The sequence below is a fragment of the Mastigoproctus giganteus genome, chromosome 4, assembly GCF_048544385.1.
Source record: "Mastigoproctus giganteus isolate SK-2022 chromosome 4, ASM4854438v1, whole genome shotgun sequence".
NCBI classification, from domain to species: domain Eukaryota; kingdom Metazoa; phylum Arthropoda; class Arachnida; order Uropygi; family Thelyphonidae; genus Mastigoproctus; species Mastigoproctus giganteus.
Window position 1 is genome coordinate 32320255 of NC_143578.1, and position 18546 is coordinate 32338800.

Consider the following 18546-nt stretch of genomic DNA (forward strand, 5'->3'; position numbering starts at 1 on the left):
CACCCTTTGCTGAGACTGATGTTATTACACATAATAACATCAGTTTCAGCAAAAAAGGATCGGATATCTCCAACATTCATTCTTTCAAATGGCTCCTGAACTCTAGGACTGGCACATGCACCGATTACAACTTGTATATCAAAGCTTACCGGAGCAGGGGGACACACCTAAGGACTCAAGGGCGTCGAACCTGCTTAGACGTTTTGTTCACGACTAAGCTTTTTGGTGTGCGTTGGTGAATATTAATTAAACATGTCCTTTCTTTTCTTAGCTAACCAATATGCGCTCACACTTATGTCCATGTAATCACTTATTCAAATCGGCTCGTGAACATACACATAACACCCAATGGTGCAATATGGGCTAAGTCAATGATTCGCCTAAAAACAGCACCCTTAAGTTGTAGCTTAATATTAGCTTTCTCTGGCTTATGTTATCTACACTGGGTGCCCAGAAGGTTGGCCGACACTTTTAAATTACCATATCGTAATTTAAATTAATTACGATATGGTAATTTAATGACGAGACTAAATGTTAAAATAACAGAGAGAGTAGTAAAACTATTATGCCTCAGGTGTGCCATCTCGTTGGGGATGAAGAACCAGGGGATATCATGGTCTGATTTGATATAGCCGTTGAAGAACAGGAAGGTCCATTCGAAAATTTTGCTGGAAGGAGCAGAATATTTAGTTATACTTCTGATCCCATTGGTTACACAATACATACACATTCAAGATATACGCATACCGTACTTTCAGGAGCTTAAAATAATGATCATAAAACTTGTCCGATTCTGAATGGTTCCGGAGTTATTCCTGTTTGAATTTTAAATGATAATTATGGAGTCTTCAATGATAAAAAAAAAACAATAAGCAGACCATTTTATTATGTACGGGTTTTCTTATTTTTATTTTTTATCACTGAAAACTCCAGAGCAATTTTTTTAAATTCAAACAGCCATAGCACTCTAACCGTTCAGAATCGGACACATGAACTGTTTTCTTTTCTTTTTTTCTTTTTTTTTTTTTTTCACTGTTTTCAGGTCCCGTCAGCCAAATTAAAAAAACTACACAATCAGACTGTGAAAATAATTGACTTGTTAATTCTTGAAATAAAAACAGCAACTTTAAAAAGTTCACATGATATTTGGCTTTTGTTACTATCTTTGGACAAATTCAATAGAAGTTTGGTGAAACCCAAGCAGTTGCACTTGACATTTCTGAGGCTTCTGATCGTGTTTGGCATAAAGGTCTTCTAAATAAGCTTTCACCTTATGGATTGCCGACCGTTTTTTTTTTGTTTTCTAACATATTCACTAATGCTCGTGTTTAAAATATACCACAAGGTTCAGTTCTTTCTCCCATTCTTTTCCTCTTGTATATTAACAACCTTCTTATGGTGACCAGAAATCCTATTAATAGTTTGATGATAGCACACTACATTCCACTTTCCAGTTTGAGAAATCTTACTTGCACAAACTGCTTCAACTTTTCGAATATCCACCATCTTAAATGCTGATTCCCAAGTAATCCTTCAGAGAGGAGAAGAAAACTTAGTTAACTTCAATCCTCTTAAAACTCGATCCAGTCTTATTTCTTGCAAAAAATAATGTACTGCTCATATGCTTATCTTCGATGACACACATTTCTAAACAAGTTCACTTCTCTATAAGGATCATCCTGACTTCTAATCTCTCTTGGTATAAGTACATTACAAATATTTGCTTCTTCTGCATCAAATCAAGGTTTTGTTTTTCTCTTTCAGCGTTATTTTTCTTCTTAAAACAACTAATCACTCTGTACAAATCTCAAATCTGCTGTGCCATGGAATATTGTTCCCACATCTGGGGTAAAAAGTAAAAAGTAAAGTGCAGCCATTATCAACCCACTGCAGGATGGAAGCCTCCTCAACAATTCATGCTGAGGGAAATGAACCATAATCTGCCACGCTGGTCCAGTGCGGGTTGGCAGACAGACCGTATTCAGCAGTCAGGGGCTTGAACCCCGGTCTACTCAAAGAGCGTGTGCTACTGCACTCCCGCTCCTGACCACTCGGCTACAGAGGCGAATCTGGGGTAGCCTTCCCAAAACCTTTCTGAAACTTCTATACTCTGTTAAAAATAGGACAGTTGGGTTAAATCCTCCATCTCTTACAAAGTCTTTATACCCTCTGCCGCATGGAATTTAAATTTCTTCTTCATGCCTTTTCAATAGATAATTCCTTGAACACTATTCTTCTAAATTGGCATCTTTAATTCTCCCACTGTTTTTCAAACCAACCTGAACACTTGCCGCAACCAGTCGGCATCCACTCACTGTCCAAATCCAAACTCACAGAATCAACCTTTTCTCTTTTTCAGTTATCCTTCAACTTTGGTTTTCTGGACAACCAGTGCACGGTACTAAGTACTGTTGGTTTAATATTTTTCATTTATATTTTTCATTAATATTTGGTATTTTCATTAAGAAAATAGCTGTAAAAACTAAGCCGATAAATATATCTTCTGAGGAACGGGATTTATACCACGCTTCGGCAAACCGAGATCAATGGCTGCGTAATATTCATTTATTGAACAATTTGATGATATGCTTAATGTTAAATCCCTAAAGGAGGAGAGTATTGCGGATCTCTACAGAAGAAGACTAAACCACGAATTAGATGACAGTTACGGAAAGAATACAAATGACATTTATGAGCACTTAAAAACAACAGTAATGAAGATCGCAGGAGAAGTATTGGTCAGAATGGATAAAAAGACACCAAGCACCTGGATGAATTCAGAGTTAAAAGAATTGATAAAGGGGAAAAAATTATGCATACCTCAGATGGCTTAGCTCTAAAAGTGATGAACATAGGAACATCTATAGGGAAGTGAGGACTAAAATTGACAAAGCAAAAAATGAGGCATGGGATAGAACCTGCGTTGAAGTAAACAGCAAGATAGGATGTGAGAGATCTGCTGCAGCATGAAAGGTGCTGAAGAGCTTGCGACAATCAAAAATAAATGGCTAATCTGGGTGTAATAAAAATTAGAAGAATGGTATAGACGTTATGGAGAACTACTGAGTGAAAACAGAGAAGAATTTAGAGCTAACGAAGTTGAAACCTCCTGGACATGGGAAGAAGTAAGGATTAGCTTTGAGGAAGTGGAAATAGAAGTAAAAAAAGGAAAAAATGGGAAGGCACCTGGAAGAATGAACATGGAGCTGCTAAAATACGGAGGAGGAAAAATCATTTCACTGCTCACGAGACTATTTAACAAAATATGTAAAGGAGAAAAAATACCATCAAAGATGACGCTGGGTTACATCACTTCTGTGTTTAAGAATGGGGATAGAATAAATTGCTCAAACTACAGAGGAATCGGTGTTTTAAACCCAATTTGAAAGCTTTTCAGTGGGATACTGAAAAATAAACTAGAGAAAGAAATAAGGATTTTGGAGGAGCGATGTGGATTTACAGCTGGACGGTCCTGTATTGACCATTTATTCACGGTCAAGCAGATTCTGGAAAAATTGCCAAGCTATTGGACAGGATATAGGATTAGTGTTTATTGACTTTGAAAAAGCTTATTACAGTTTCCCAAGAAAGATGCTGTGGAGTGCCATGGAAAAAAATATCAATACGACAAACACTGATCAACATAATTAAAAAAATATACAAAAGTAACACTTGCTTGCATTAAAATTGGTTCAGAAATATCAAAGAAATTGAAAACATCAAAAAGCTTGCTACAGGGGTGCTGTTTATCCCTCACGTTATTCAAGTTGTAACTGGAAGTGACTAGTTTGATCCCAATGGGATTACGTGTGACTCAAAACATCTACCTTTCAAACCTTTTGTTCGCAGATGACCAGGTACTGTTTGCGGAGGATGCTGACTATATGTGCAGAAAGCTATTGGAACAATATAGAGAATGGGGTTTGACAATAAATTTTAATAAGATGGAATATATGAATTCAACAGGGGATATTTTAAAAGTGTAAATGGAGTAGAGATAAAGAATGTGAAGCAGTTTAGATATTTAGGAGCTATTGTGCAGATGGATGGTTCATCTGAAGGTGTGGTTACAAGGAGAATTAATGAGGGAAAAAAGGTCTTAGGAATGTTGAATCCAACATTCACAAGCAATAACATTCTTCCAAAAATCAAACGATTACTATATAATGCAATTTTTCAGAGTATCTTACTATATGGATCTGAGATTTGGACTATAAAGGGAAGGTAAAGGAAGAAATTGCTAGCTGTAGAGATGGATTTTTGGAGATCTGCCCGAATCTCTAAACTAGAAAAAGTTAGGAATGAAGATATAAGAAAAACAATGGACGCTCAAATAAACATCATCGACAAAATAGAACAAAAAATATTAAAATGGTATGGACATGTTATGAGAATGGGGGAAGAGAAAGATTACCTAAAAAACAATGGAATGGACACCCCTTAGAAGGAAAAGGAGAGGAAGACCTAAAATCACATGGATGGAGGGAGTGAGGGTGGCTATGGAAAAGAGGAAATTAAAATATGGAGACTGGGAGGACAGAAAAGAGTGGAGGAACAAAATTAAATTATGAAAAAAAAAAAAAAAAGTTATGTCGAGAATAACTGTTGATATAATGGAGAAATCCAAGAAGACGACTTTTAAGGATCAACCGACGTCAACATATTTTTATAACTTTTATGAAAATTATCATTACTGTGTTATCAGAACTATTAGGAAAAAAGCTACAGTATTAAATCCAACGTTCAATGCTGTAGTTTAATATAAATAAAATGTTTATATTTACATTTTATTCATAGTAAAAAAATATTAGAAATAATACTATATTTAGTTTTTAATCTTAAATGGGTTACTGCTCTTGTTTTGATTAACTAATTTATTTATTTTATTTTATTTTTTTCCCGTTTGGCTTTAGGACACTTAGTCAATGTACATTAAGCCGAAGAAACATGGCTAGGTATTCCTCTCTGTCAAAACATATCGACTTCAATAACCTGCCTGATCCAACTAAAAAATTTTGTTTACAAAATGTCATCGGAGAGGGAACTTATGGAGAAGTGTACGCTGCAAAAGATCTGGAAAACAGTAAGTCATAAATATCAGTTACCATATAAGAAGTGATAGTTTCAAAACATGATATTGTAAAACCATTGGAAAAAAAAAAAAAAAAAATGCGCACAGATTTTCAAATGGTGAACAATATTCGAGGTTACAGAATAAACAAATCAATCAGTTCCTTTTGATAGCAATTATTGTAAAATAGAGCGAGGTTACCATTGTATAATAACTCTGGAATGCTTTTTGTCAAACCATATAATTATGCATTATGATATTTTATAAACAAGTGACCACTTTATTAGGGACACTTGCCCTTTTCATGAAATCGAGTGTTTTTTCAGTAACAGAATCAGGTTTTCGTATACCATGCGATGTAAAGTAGGTAAGCAAATATGTTTGGGTGCAGTATATATGCAAATAAGTGAGAGAATAGGCAAGACAAGAGAATGGGCAAGAGTTCAGTGACTGAACGTGGCACGGAAGCCGGCTCTAGGCGCCGGTATGAGTATTTCAGAAACTGCAACCCTGCTTGGGGTTTTGAGGTACGATTGTATATCGAAATTGATCCACTCACCAGATAAAATAAAATAAATAAATAAATTTTCTGTTTATACTCCGGGACGACCAAACGATCAGACAAGTTCGCACGATAGATTAAATATAAGAAACAGCACCATATTTAGCAGTCACGGGCTTGAACCCCGGTCACTCAAGGCACGTGTACTTATGCACCCACTTGCCTGACCACTAGGCTACGGATACCATTCAGCCAACGGTGGTCGGAAACAGCTCGTTGATGCTAGAGGCCAACGGAGGCTCACGAGACTTGTACAGGGCGTATAATCACCATCTTGCCCACACCTGAATTTGAATACCGTCAATGACACGAGGAATTTTTATGGGCCTTTTTTTCACAACGTGACTCAGTTTTAGGAGAGGGTAGCATGGATTTTTCTCCCGGAAACTTGGGTTTTTCATCCAGCAAACAGCAAATCGACCACAGAACACACGCTAATTACAGATAATATGCACGGAGCAATATGGCCTTAGTCGCTGACGCTCCTAAAACCCTACAACAACAACATACGGCGCAATATGGCCTAAGTTGCTGAAGCCCCCAAAACCCAACAACAACCAACTTGTACAGTGTAACAGAAAAGCTAGCCAGTCAAATAACAACCAAGCACAACAGTGGTAATCATAAAAGCATTTCAGGACGCAAAACTTGTCATACCTTGTCACGAATGGGTATTGCAGCCGATGGCTATACCTGGTTCCACTCCTGTCTGCAAACAACAAGAAAGTATTGTTACATTGCGCGCAAGAACACCAACACTGCAGATTGGAGGACTGGAAAAACATTGCATAGTCTGACACTGTTATTGTTGTGGGATTTTAGGAACATCAACGACTTAGACCATACTGCGCCGTTTATTGTAATATGCCTGTAAAATTGCGTGTGTTCTGTGGTCAATTTGCTTTTTGATGGACGGAGTTTCCGTCCATTCCAGAAACTCTTTGCAGATGGTTACATCATGTCTAAGATGTAACCATCTGCAAAGGGGTTCTTCCAACAGAATAACATTCCATATCACAAGGCTATAATTATAGTGATCTGGTTCTAAAAACATGAAAGTGAATTCGGTCTACTGCCGTAGCATTCCCAGACCACATCTCAATCCAGATGAGAAACTGTCGGATGGAGTACAACGAATCTTTAACGTAGAGCCCCATAACCATCGAATTTGCAACAGCTGTGGAAAACAATTGAGTCAACATAGACCAGCATTCCGTGGCACACTTTCGACATTTCGTTGAGTCAATGACGTAATGAATCCAGGTTGGTCTGAAGGCTAAAGGGGGACCTACTCGCTATTAGGTAGGTGTACTTAATAAAGCAGCCACTCAGTGTAAACAAATGGCTAAATTTCGTATTCAAGTTTCATTTCAGTGGATTTTTGAGTACCTAGAAACTCAACGTCCATTTAATTGCCTCCATATACTAGTGGTTACGAAGCTTAAGTATATTATTTCTAATCTGTGTGTATTCTATATCCGCTCTGTCTGTCTGTTTTGTGAGAAAACACTACTTTCAGGTGAGGAAAAAAAAAAAAAAAATCAGTGTTAATCCGAGACCGACTAACTTGGCCAATGTGTGAAAAAAGGTCCATAAAAATTCTTGCTCTTCGAGATGGGATTCGAATCCGGGCCTTCCCCATAACATATTAATGAACACCGATTTTAACCACTGAGCTAGCGGTGAAGGCGTGTAAGGAGAGAGGAAACCTACGTGTCCACGTGAGAACAGCTACTACAGATTCACCTGCTAAAAAAGCCTTTGTAGTGGAATTCTCCCGTTCCTTCCTCTCCCTTCCCCCTCGTCTGCTATGAGACTAGAGCCTCAGATCTTTACCGAAATGTATTATATCTGTAAATTGCCTGTTTTGTTGGCCGAAAAAACCCGGAATTCCTAGAGGTTAAAAAAAAAAACACCTTACGTTCCTCATCTGAGACCAACTAACTCAGCCACGGCATGAAAATTTCCCATAAAAGTTTCTCGCATCATTGACGGGATTTGAACCCGGACGTTTATTACACAGCCTGGGAAGGATGTTGATTACAACCGTAGTGCTACGGAAGAGTATTAAGATAGTATTTTTCCTTTCGCTGTAGTCCAATGAGTAGTTTTTCTGAGAAATACGTCAAGCTACGTTTTAGAAATATTTTAGTCTTTTTCCCCCACAGTTTAAACATCTCTTTTTCTGGCATCCGCTATACGTCTGTATAATAGCACTGTTTGAAAGAATGAATCATCCCATCCATCAAATGTTTACAATGCATGTTCATCGTCGGTTAATCTTGTTATGGTAGCTTGACGATGGTAAGAATATGAAGGGTTGTCACAGTCAATTGTCTCCGTACCAACTGGTTTATAAAAATCAGCGGAGATTATATAAATTGGCAACGACAATGTTCCGCGTCTGTGTATGTTCGTGGTTGTCATGGCTCAACGTATGCGTTCACTCGTAACACAGATACTGGTTACCCCTTAAGAGTTTTTTTTTTTGAAGTTATTATTGCGATCCCATATTGTAGTCCCAGTTAAAGAGAAGTTCAGTCAGTCACGGCACTTGTGGAAACTTGAGGATAAATATAAAATGCACGTAATAACCTAAGGGATAAAGAAGGAGTGGTTTTGTTTTGTTTGTACTTCCTCTAACTTTGAATGTACCTGTTTTTATGAAAGAAACAGGCTAACTTGCAAATTTAATCTTTTTTAACTTTATATTTAGATTTCGTGTAACGGAATTAAGAACTGAATATCCGTATGGCACTGCTTGTAAAACAAACAATATTATCAACCCCAAAACAGCCTGTAGTCTGGTCAGGTGTTTTATCTACTTCTTTATCTGTAATAGAGCAGGTTGTAGCCTGTCAGGAGACTGCATCCGAAAGAGATTCATAATCAGCATTCATAGTGACCAGGTCATCTGCTTCACCGACCGCGTATTTCCTTAATTCTACAATGACCTTTCTTTGACATGATACGAGAAGAAAGATTCCATGATCGTCTTGCTTGCCTTCCGATTATCCTCCTAAGAAAAGAATATGAAGTCGATGAGAGATGCAAAGGAGCTTTGTGAAATAGCCTCGACCTAATTTGGCCTTACATTCACTAAATAGCCTAGTGATTATAGGGTGGCTGATACACCCTCTGATCTCTGTTATCATTTCTTTTGAAGATAGTCATTCTGTGTTTCGCGCGTCGTCTGTGAGATGTTCAATATATTTCCCTACTTCAATTGAAAGCATGGTCATTAATGTAACTCCGTTTGGTTTCCAGAAGGATACCATAAGAAAACTGGTTTTATAAATTAGAGATTTGAAAATAAAACTTGTGTAATTTGCTCTGTCACAAAACTACCATACCATTAGGTCACGCGGGGGCGGGCGATGAAAGGTGGTGTGGTATTATGCTTGACATTTCACTCCCTGGAAAAAAGAGAATCTGAGGCCAAGCTCCTACGAATAGATCCTTTCCATTGATGAACCAAGGTCCTTACCATGAAAAGATGCATTTTATGGCTGACAATCGTGTTCCGTAATCACATATTGCAAGCTGTATTGGGTGATTTGCCGAACAATTAATTATCTTAATTTCGGACGTAGGTGGGCCGATATACAGTGTGTCTACAAATTATTCAACTGATTATAAAACGAGATTAACATTTTATTGTAATAGGTATTGTAAAACGGTTTGCTGCACTTAATAAAGAAATTCCAAAGAATTTGTTATCGCAGTTTCTTATAATACAAATAGCACTTCAGTAAACCTTCACCTGGGTACCTTTGATACCTTTGGAATGTCAAGACTGTAGCCGATTTCGTACTAAGTGTTTTGAAGCATCTCTTGAGAAATCGAAGTTGCTGCCTGTTCAATCCAGTCTTTTAACTCTGTGACGTTAAATTTTTTGCATACACCTTGTGCTTTACGTAGTCCCATACAAAGAAATTCATAGGCAAGATATCCGGAGAACGAGGAGACCATGGAACGAGATCATCCTGGCCGATCCATCGGTTAGGAAATCGCTTACATGCGACTCGGGTGTGGTGGTGCCCATCTTACTGATAAAACACGTGTGGCTGAGATGCAGCATACAATTCGAGCACATCTAGGTAATTTGCAGAGGTCACAGTGTTTTCGTGGTAAAAAAATAGCACAATCATCTGGCTGAAGGACAGTGTACACCACACATTTGCCTTGGGACTATCACGCTCGTGTTCCCAAACTGATTGGGGATTTTCAGATCCCCATGTGCAACACTTGTCTGTTAACTTTACCTGACAGGTGGAATGTCGCTTCATCACTGAAAACGACTTTAACAGAAAGCGTTCATCTTCGTTTATACCGTTGAAAATATGAACAGCGAATTCCTTACCTTGTGATTTGCCATGAGGCTTAATTTCTTGGACGATCTTCACTTTGTAAGCATAAAGTTTCAATCTCTTGCAAACAACCTGTGCAATGTTGCTCGTTGTATTTGCAGCTGCAGGCAGATGGATTTTGTAGGACTTCGGTAAACACTTCCTGAATTTCGGAATTATCTGCAGATATACTAGACCAACCTGCTCCTTTCTGCTGTAGTTACTGTTATTTGGTTTGTAGGAGCATTAGCAACTAAGGCCATATTGCTCCGGGATATGCGTTGGTCATTCCCTGACCTTTCTGCATCCTCCGTATTTGGTGGTGACGGGCTCGAACCCCGGTCTAATCAAGAAGCGTGTGCTACGCACTGCTGCTCCTTCCCACCTGGCTACGGAGGCACCTCCTGCTGTAGTACACTGCCGGTTTCTTGAAACTGTTTCGACTATTGCCTCACTGTTCAGTAGGTATATATTTCTGGAATTTCCGTTGAAAACTCTTCAGTCACTGGAAATTTGGTATCCCACAGCCACAATACGCGTATTGCTTTCTCCTGCGCTGTTGCCATTTTTAATGCTGTACTGTCGCAATTTTTGCTGAGATCAAGGCTGCCATCTGCATGAGAAAACGCTCATTCAGTTGCTTTGATAACTGTAGAAACCATCATATTAAGATATCCATTACAATAAAATTTTAAAATTTTAATCGGGTGAATAATTTATAGACACTCCAGCACAATTTGTTCCCATGGGGACTGATAATGTCAAATATTAAAGATAATTTTTAGAGCGACCTAATAAAAATGGGATTAGGGAAGATATTATTAGATTGTCCAGCGTATACATTATTGATTCGTTAGTGCATATAATTTCCAGGTGCATCTGCCAGCCATTCCTTCCAAGACAGTGGAAAACTTTCAGGATTACGCTGATTACTAAAAAAGCTTGCAGAAATAACCATCCCGGCCATCGACCAATTGCTGTTTCGTCAATAATTACTAAAATTATTGAAAAAATCATGCTCCCACATCTTCAACATGCAAGCTTCGCTAATGCGCCTGTCAATATGCATTTTGGTCCTAGAGGGCGCTCCACAACTACAAGCCTAGCTGACACCATTGTACGCATCCAAACTGCGTTTCAAGATAAGGCACAATGCGATGTATTTTATTTTGACATCAAAGGTGCTTTCGACAACATAGATCTCAAAAAAGTTTTTCAATTACTAAAAAATCATTTTCTCGTTGACACAATGATTATTTCCTATCTTCAATACAGCCTAAATCTCAGACTTCTCCTCTTTCCCACTAGTACTGACAATATTCTCGTCACAACCTCAACAGGCATTCCCCAAGGAGCCATTCTCTCCAGTACTATATTTTCAACATCTCTTCAACCACTTCTACAAGAAAATCCAAATATACTGGCATATGCCGATGATTTAAAGTTATTTATAATCTCCAAAGCCAGTGATGATATTCGCAAAGTTATCAATGATGCGAATTCACAGATTTGTGAAATCATCGAGTACCTGAAAGATCTCAATCTGAATATAAATGCAAGCAAATCTGCTCAAATTACTTATTCCCTTCAGAAACAACCCAACCACATAGAAATAAAAATTGCAGATGTCCCAATCCCAAATGTTTATGCTCACAAAGACCTTGGAGTTGTTTTTGATAAAAATCTCTCCTTTAATGCCCACTATTTATATGTTGCTCAAAAAATTCAAAAAGCAAAATGGTTAATCAAACAAGAAACAGCAGCGATTCAAGACAGAAAAACAGTCATTAAGCATGTTCAAAGATGCATCTTTCCCATTCTGTCCTATGCTTCCGAAATCTGGTCTGGTGCTCCTCAAGTAACCGTCAAGAAATTCCTTGCCCTAGAATATTGGGTTCTTAGATGGCTCAATAGTAAGCTTTGTTTTCCCCATACAATATCCAGGCAACAGCTTTATAAAAACCTAAAAACAAAGCCTCTGCAACAGATGATCAACGAGTCTGGAGTCATGCTTCTAGCAAAGTTAATCACCTCTGCATGCGATTCACCAAACTTAGCCAATATAATAGCTATCCCCAACAGGGAAAATTCAAGAAACCAGCAATTCAAATCCAACCTCTCCAGGCTCAAACAAATGGACAGAATGTTCCCCGATGCATCTCTTCACCTCATAAATCATCACAACATTGATTGCAACAGGTTAATCAACTCTGAAGCCTACAGGAGTCGGATCTCCGATAAAATGAAAAAAAAAATAATCCAACCCAGTAATTGCAACTGAAAGCCAAATGTCCTGTTCTGCAATTTTTTAAAAATTCATAACTGTTCTGCAATTTTTAAATTCATAATTAAAATTCCTAGGCATTATTAATATCTATATAAAATCTGCTATGTACAGGCTGGCCTCGATTAACGCGATTAATTCGTCCCGCGAGCGCATCGCGCAAAACGGAAACACGTTAATCGAATATAGTAATCAATAGGAAAAATTATAATTGGTCCAGGCCTCCGTAGCCGAGTGGTCAGGAGCGGGAGTGTAGTAGTACACGCTCTTTGAGTAGACCGGGGTTCAAGCCCCTGACTATTGAATATGGTTGATCTGCCACCCCGCACTGGACCAGCGTGGCATATTATGGTCCATTTCCCTCAGCATGAATTGTTGAGGAGGCTTCCATCCTGCAGTGGGTTGATAATGGCTGCACTTTACTTTTTTTTTTTTTTACCTGACCTTCTGGAATGTCCACAAAGAATTTTAAAAATACCTTTTAAATAACTTTTTAACTGTATACAATGTAAAAGATAATGAAAATAATTATGGAATTAAATGTTTATTGCATAAAACAGCGGTTCCCAAACTGTGCGCTGCGGAATATTTTAAATTTTCGAGGGAAACACAGCGATACTCGATATTTGTCGGACACCGCGCGAACTACTAGCTCGAGGTAGTTCACAGTTTCAGCATTTCTTATTAAGTTGTTTGGACCTAACTACTAAACAGAACTGTTAGGTATTTCTTTTGGTCTGGGTGCGCCTTGAAAAAATTACTGAGACACTAAGGGCGCCGTGAACCGAGAAAGTTTGGGAACCTCTGACATAAAATACACAATGAAGAAATGACTGTTGCGGAAATATTTGAACAGTGTTGACTTTCCATCAATCAATTTCCGATAGCCGACAACAATCTTCTCTGGGCCTTGTTGAAATAAATATCGCAGAGAACCTCAAACCTTTTGTTTGAGGTTCTCTACAATACGAAAGATTTCATCAAATTCTTTTACCGTTATCTCCTTCGCGGTAACATTTTCATCTGGCTCATTTAAAAATTTGAATTTTTATGCAAGTGTGCATTGACTTTATTAGCAGGAGACAAATAAGTAACACGTCTTCTTCCGATGGTTGATGGAACACACCGAGGCGGGCAGCAGGCAAACGTTTGTTTATTGACCGTACGACTCGCGGTAAAGCTTAACGCGCGATTCAAATCTTTTCAACAATCGCTTTAAAAAAAAAAAAAAAAAAGATCGCGTTAACTGGAAATTTGCATCGTGTAAAGTGCAAAGTGGTATAATTTTTCAAATTGCGTTAACTGAAAATCGCGTTAATCGAACTCGCGTTATGCGAGGCCTGGCTGTACATCTACTTGATTATTTTATGTTAATTCCCGTTGTATTTTTACCTGCCCCTAGCCATGTGCTGTGATGGGCTTGCTGTATTTGCAATAAATGAATATTTATTTATTTATTTATATTATTGATTTACATAGGAAATAAAGTTTATTGGTTCCACATAAACAATTAATTAATAATAATTAATTATTATTAATTAAGAATATCGATGTTACTTTAATTATGTGAATAACGGTATCATTTATGTGTCCTTGGCCTGTCACTGAATCAGCCCTCCAATTCGCGAGTGAGTACAGTGTACAAATGAAAATAATAAATGCTCACCTTGCGATAATAAAATATCAATTCTCTACATTACATTAAACTCTATTTCTCATTATTCCAGTTATTCTCTGCTAATTTAAACAGCTCTATTTATTTATAGCAGTTAACTCCTCCATAATTACTTCATATTAATTCTTAAAAATAAATACACTTATATATACTCTGAGTGGCCACTTTATTAGGTAGACATACCTAATAGCAAGTATTTCTCCTTCTAGCTCACAAAACAGGCTGGATTCGTCGTGAGATGGATTCAGGTGTCAAAAGCGTGCCACCAGGATGCCAGTCCATGTTAACCCAATTGCTTCCTGCAGTTGCAAGTTGTTGTGGATCTCTACTCGGAAGATCTTGTTTTCTCATCCCACAGGTGCTCGATTGGATTGAGATTTGGTTATTGGGGAAGCCACTGCATTAGGCTGAATTCACTCTTATGTTTCTGGAACCAGTTTTGTACAGTTCCGGCACATTATCATCTTGGAAGAATCCATTCGTAGTTGGATACACTGCAGCCAGAAGCGATGGCCTGAAACAACCCAGATAATCTGTGACATCCAAGTATTGTTCCGCTGGTATGAAAGGCCCAGTGAGCACCACGAAAACACTCTCCACACCAGTACACGTCTTACACTACCATCAGCTTGCTTTGTTGGCACCTGGAAAGATGGGTATAATATTGTTTTCGCCATATTCTGCCGTCTTCCCATCAGGAACCCACGAAATGTTGCTAATATTTCGTGGGTTCCTGATGGAAAGCCCATGAAATGTTAGAAACATTTCGTGGGTTTCGAATGCTGTGTGTCGTTCGAAAACTCACTGCTTCACAAAGTTTAATGAGGGTCGCTTCTGGCCACCCTTCAAATACAAAAGTTAATGATTCTATTGCTCTTGTTCATGATCTGATCAGGAGTGATCGACGTGTGACTGTCCACGTAGTATCAGTGAAATGAATATTTTTATGGGGCATATTAATAAATTTTAAGCTGACCGGGCTAGCCGGGTGGTAAAGTGCCTGCCTGGGAACCCAAAGGTCGCGGGTTCGATTCCCGCCTCGGGCATGGATCACAGTAGAAAATGCAAAAACTTTGGGCGGTGCATTATAGCCACAGAAGCCGATGCACCAACAACAAAAAAAAAAAAAAAAAAGAAATTTTAACACAAGATTTAAGAATGGGACGTGTTTGTGCTGCCTCCCATCCTCACTGGTAATTGCAATGAGTGGCTAGTTCTGGCAGGTTAGCATCTTCGTCAACCTGTTGATGCGCATTTTGTTTCTTCTATAACTTCTGGTAAAATCGTGGGTGTGTGGCTCTGACCTGGAAACAAAAGCCCAGTTCCCTTAATGGACGATGCCGCCCCCCCTAAAAAAAACCAGGACAATCTTGATCAAATGTGAAGATTATGCTTATTCTATTTTTTGAATCGCCGAACATTGTTAATTATGAAATTGTCAGGCATGGTCAAACCGGAATATTACTAAACAGTTCTATGGCAATTTCGCGATGCTGTTCGGATAAAACTATTTGAAAAGTGGACTTCAGGGAATTGACGCTTACAACATGACAACTACCACCATTACCTGGTACACTCAGCGTTTCCATTCAAGAATTTCATACGAAGACTCCACAGCTATGGTCTCCATCCGATTTTTTGCTCCTTGTTTTTTTTTTTTTTTTTTTTTTTGAACAATAAGATTATTATCATTTATTTATTAATGTTATTTTTTGTGATATCTATAAAAGTTTATTTGACACTGCGTTTGTGTGTAACAGGCAGTTCTCCGCTAAATTTTAGTAATAGTAAATTTCTGTAGTAAATTTAGTAAAATTCTTGTAATTTTTGCTGTTTTAATAATTACATAGGTGGACAGAATATTGGAACCACCTGATATGAAAGTATTAGTTTTTATAATTGCGAACATGCAGTGATGATTTTTATTATTTTTTATTTTTTTCCGGTAGTACCGTGAAGGAAAAACAATAAAAGCTGATGCTTATTTAGAGGTGATATAAAAAGGTACGTGAAGAAAATGACCGACTGTCTGAATTCCAAAGAGGCCAAATTGTTGGCGCACGTTTAGCAGAGGCATCGATGACTAAAATTGCTGATTTTTTTTTTTTTTTTTAATATATCCAGAGCATATCGAAAGTGATGTCTGCATCCAACGAGTATGGAAAAACAAAATCTAATAGGACGAATTGTGGCAGAAAATCGAAGCTGACTGAAAATGACCACCGGGCACTGAAAATGACTGTAGCCCGACAACATAAAACTACTGCTTCAAAAATAACTGCAGAACTTAAATGTGAGTCACAATCCAGTTTCTAGCAAAATAGTTCGGTGAGAACTTCATAAAAATGCTGAAGTTTATGGCAGAGTCACTATTCCTAAGCAACTCATTTCTGATGGTAATGCTAGAAGAAGGATGCAGTGGTGTAAGGAGCACAAAAACTGGACACTTGATGATTGGTAACGTCATATTTTCAGACGAATCATCATTCACACTTTTTCCAACATGAGGGAGAGTACTTTTGGCGAATACCAAAGGAAGCGCATCATCCTGACCGTCTTGTACCAGCCGTCAGACAAGGAGAACGATCAATGTTTGAGCAGCAATATCTTTGTATTGTTTGGGTTCTATCATCACCTCGAACAGGCGAATTACTGCTACCACTAATTAACTTAATATTCCGAGTGACCAGGTTCATCCCATGGTGCAAACATAGTTCCCCACAAACGGTGCTATGTTTCAAGATGATAATGCTCCGATACACACTGATAGATGTGTCGAATCTTGGTTTGAGGAGCATGAAACTGAGGCTAAGTGTCTCTCATGGCCTGCGTAACCAAACTTTAACGTTATTCAGCCACTGTGGGCATATTTGGAGAGGAGAGCGAGAAGCATATTTCCTCTTAAAACAGTTCAAGATTTATTTAAATCTATTCCACGTAGAATACAAGCTGTTTTTAAAGAAAATGGTGGCCTAACACTATATTAGTTCATACTCTTATCACAGATTATTTTGCCAACCTTTGTACATATAAAATGTGTTCTAAAAATATCTTACAAGAAAGAAACATTGGAAAACTGAAACAGGCACGAATGAAAATAATTACATTATAGTGTGTGACAACCGCTCCATAGACAAATAATGAGTAAACACTGCGGAAGTGCAAGAGGTCACTGAACCCACCTTGACCTACTCGTAAATGCTTCACACATCGACCATGATGTAAACCCGACTACGGTTGCTAGTACTAGCAGAGTTAACCATGCGTAGAGAATTACGGTATAACGTTTGTGTCCATCTCTGTTTCAGAACTTCCGGTCATAACTGCTCAGTACTTAGATACCCGGAAACAACTAGAGCAGATAAAATAAATGATCCTATTCCTTGGATTCTGAATATAATATGTATAAACATGGGTGATTCCAATTACAATGCTCTGCTTAGGTTTTCCTTTTTTTTTTTTTTTTTAAGTCTAAATACGTGTATAGAAAAAGCTAGCGATTCGCAAATTACATTTTCTGGATTCCAGAAATTTGTAAAAAATAAAAATAAATAAATAATAACCAAATTATATATATTCTTTTACTCTGCAATAAAAATTCTGACACATAGAAAATGTCATTTAATTATATTTGCAGTTACTACTTTTAAGTAATATCCTTCCGCGTGTTCTCTGAGAAGCACAGTAGATATAATCAACTTCTTCCCCACACAGAGTGGAAAATGTCCGGTTTCGAAACCGTCGATGCACGAATTTTTACCGGTTTGTTTCACAACCGGTAAAAATTCGTTTTTATTTCCTGAAACGCAGATTATTCGTCCAGCAAAACTGACATCATTAATGTCGCCTCATAGCCTTAGTTGCATGGCGCTTAACGCACAAACTAGCAATTATAGTCTGCGTAAAATTTGTTTGATGAAATGTTCTATGGCATTTTAAAACTTCATACCACGTCCAGAAATTTGAGATAACGATGTATTTCGAGCATCAGTAGTGAAGTTCTTCACTTTGCTAGTTTTGCCCAACAGTAACCAATGCTTGGAGACCTAGACTTTACTACTGTAATGAAGCGCCTGGTGCAACGATCACGTCTCTCATGAGGGGTAAGAGGTGAATCGGCAAGGAGACCAGCGTAGTTACAACATTAATTCTTATACTGGGGTACCTTACCTTACCTTAACAGTTCTTCATCGGGTCGGGTTGGTTGGTTGGTTGATTGATTGTTGTAGGGTTTTAGGCACATCAGCAACTTAAGCCATATTGCGTTGTTTATAATATCTGTAAATTGCGTGTGTTCTGTGTTCGATCTACAGTTTGCTGGACTAAAAACCAAAGAGTTTTCGGGAGAGAAAACCTTGCTACGCTTGCTTGAGATTTGAACTCGGGCCTTTTCCACGCCGTGTGAGAGGGCAGTGATTGTATAACAACTGTGCTACTCACGAGGGCATCGGATCGGATACCCGCAGGTTAGTCGCAATGCGGGTCGGTTCTCAGGTAATTTTGCGGTTCGCGGGTGGAGTGCGGTTCCAGTTTTATATATAATGCAATGCCATACGACGCCGAAAAACCAGAATTAAAAGGTTTAATAGAAAGAAAAAAAAGGGA

The 18546-nt window shown here is 38.2% G+C and overlaps 1 protein-coding gene across 1 annotated transcript in view; it reads left to right on the plus strand.

Annotated features, from left to right (window-relative positions):
• Positions 1-18546, plus strand: part of ninaC (STKc_myosinIII_N_like and MYSc_Myo21 domain-containing protein ninaC) — a 262582-nt gene that overhangs the window by 73150 nt on the left and 170886 nt on the right. Inside the window, exon 4 of the mRNA XM_090371467.1 lies at positions 4914-5083. Coding sequence (XP_090227593.1) covers positions 4948-5083 — 136 coding nt within the window. The 5' untranslated portion in view covers positions 4914-4947. The remainder of the gene's footprint in view (positions 1-4913; positions 5084-18546) is intronic.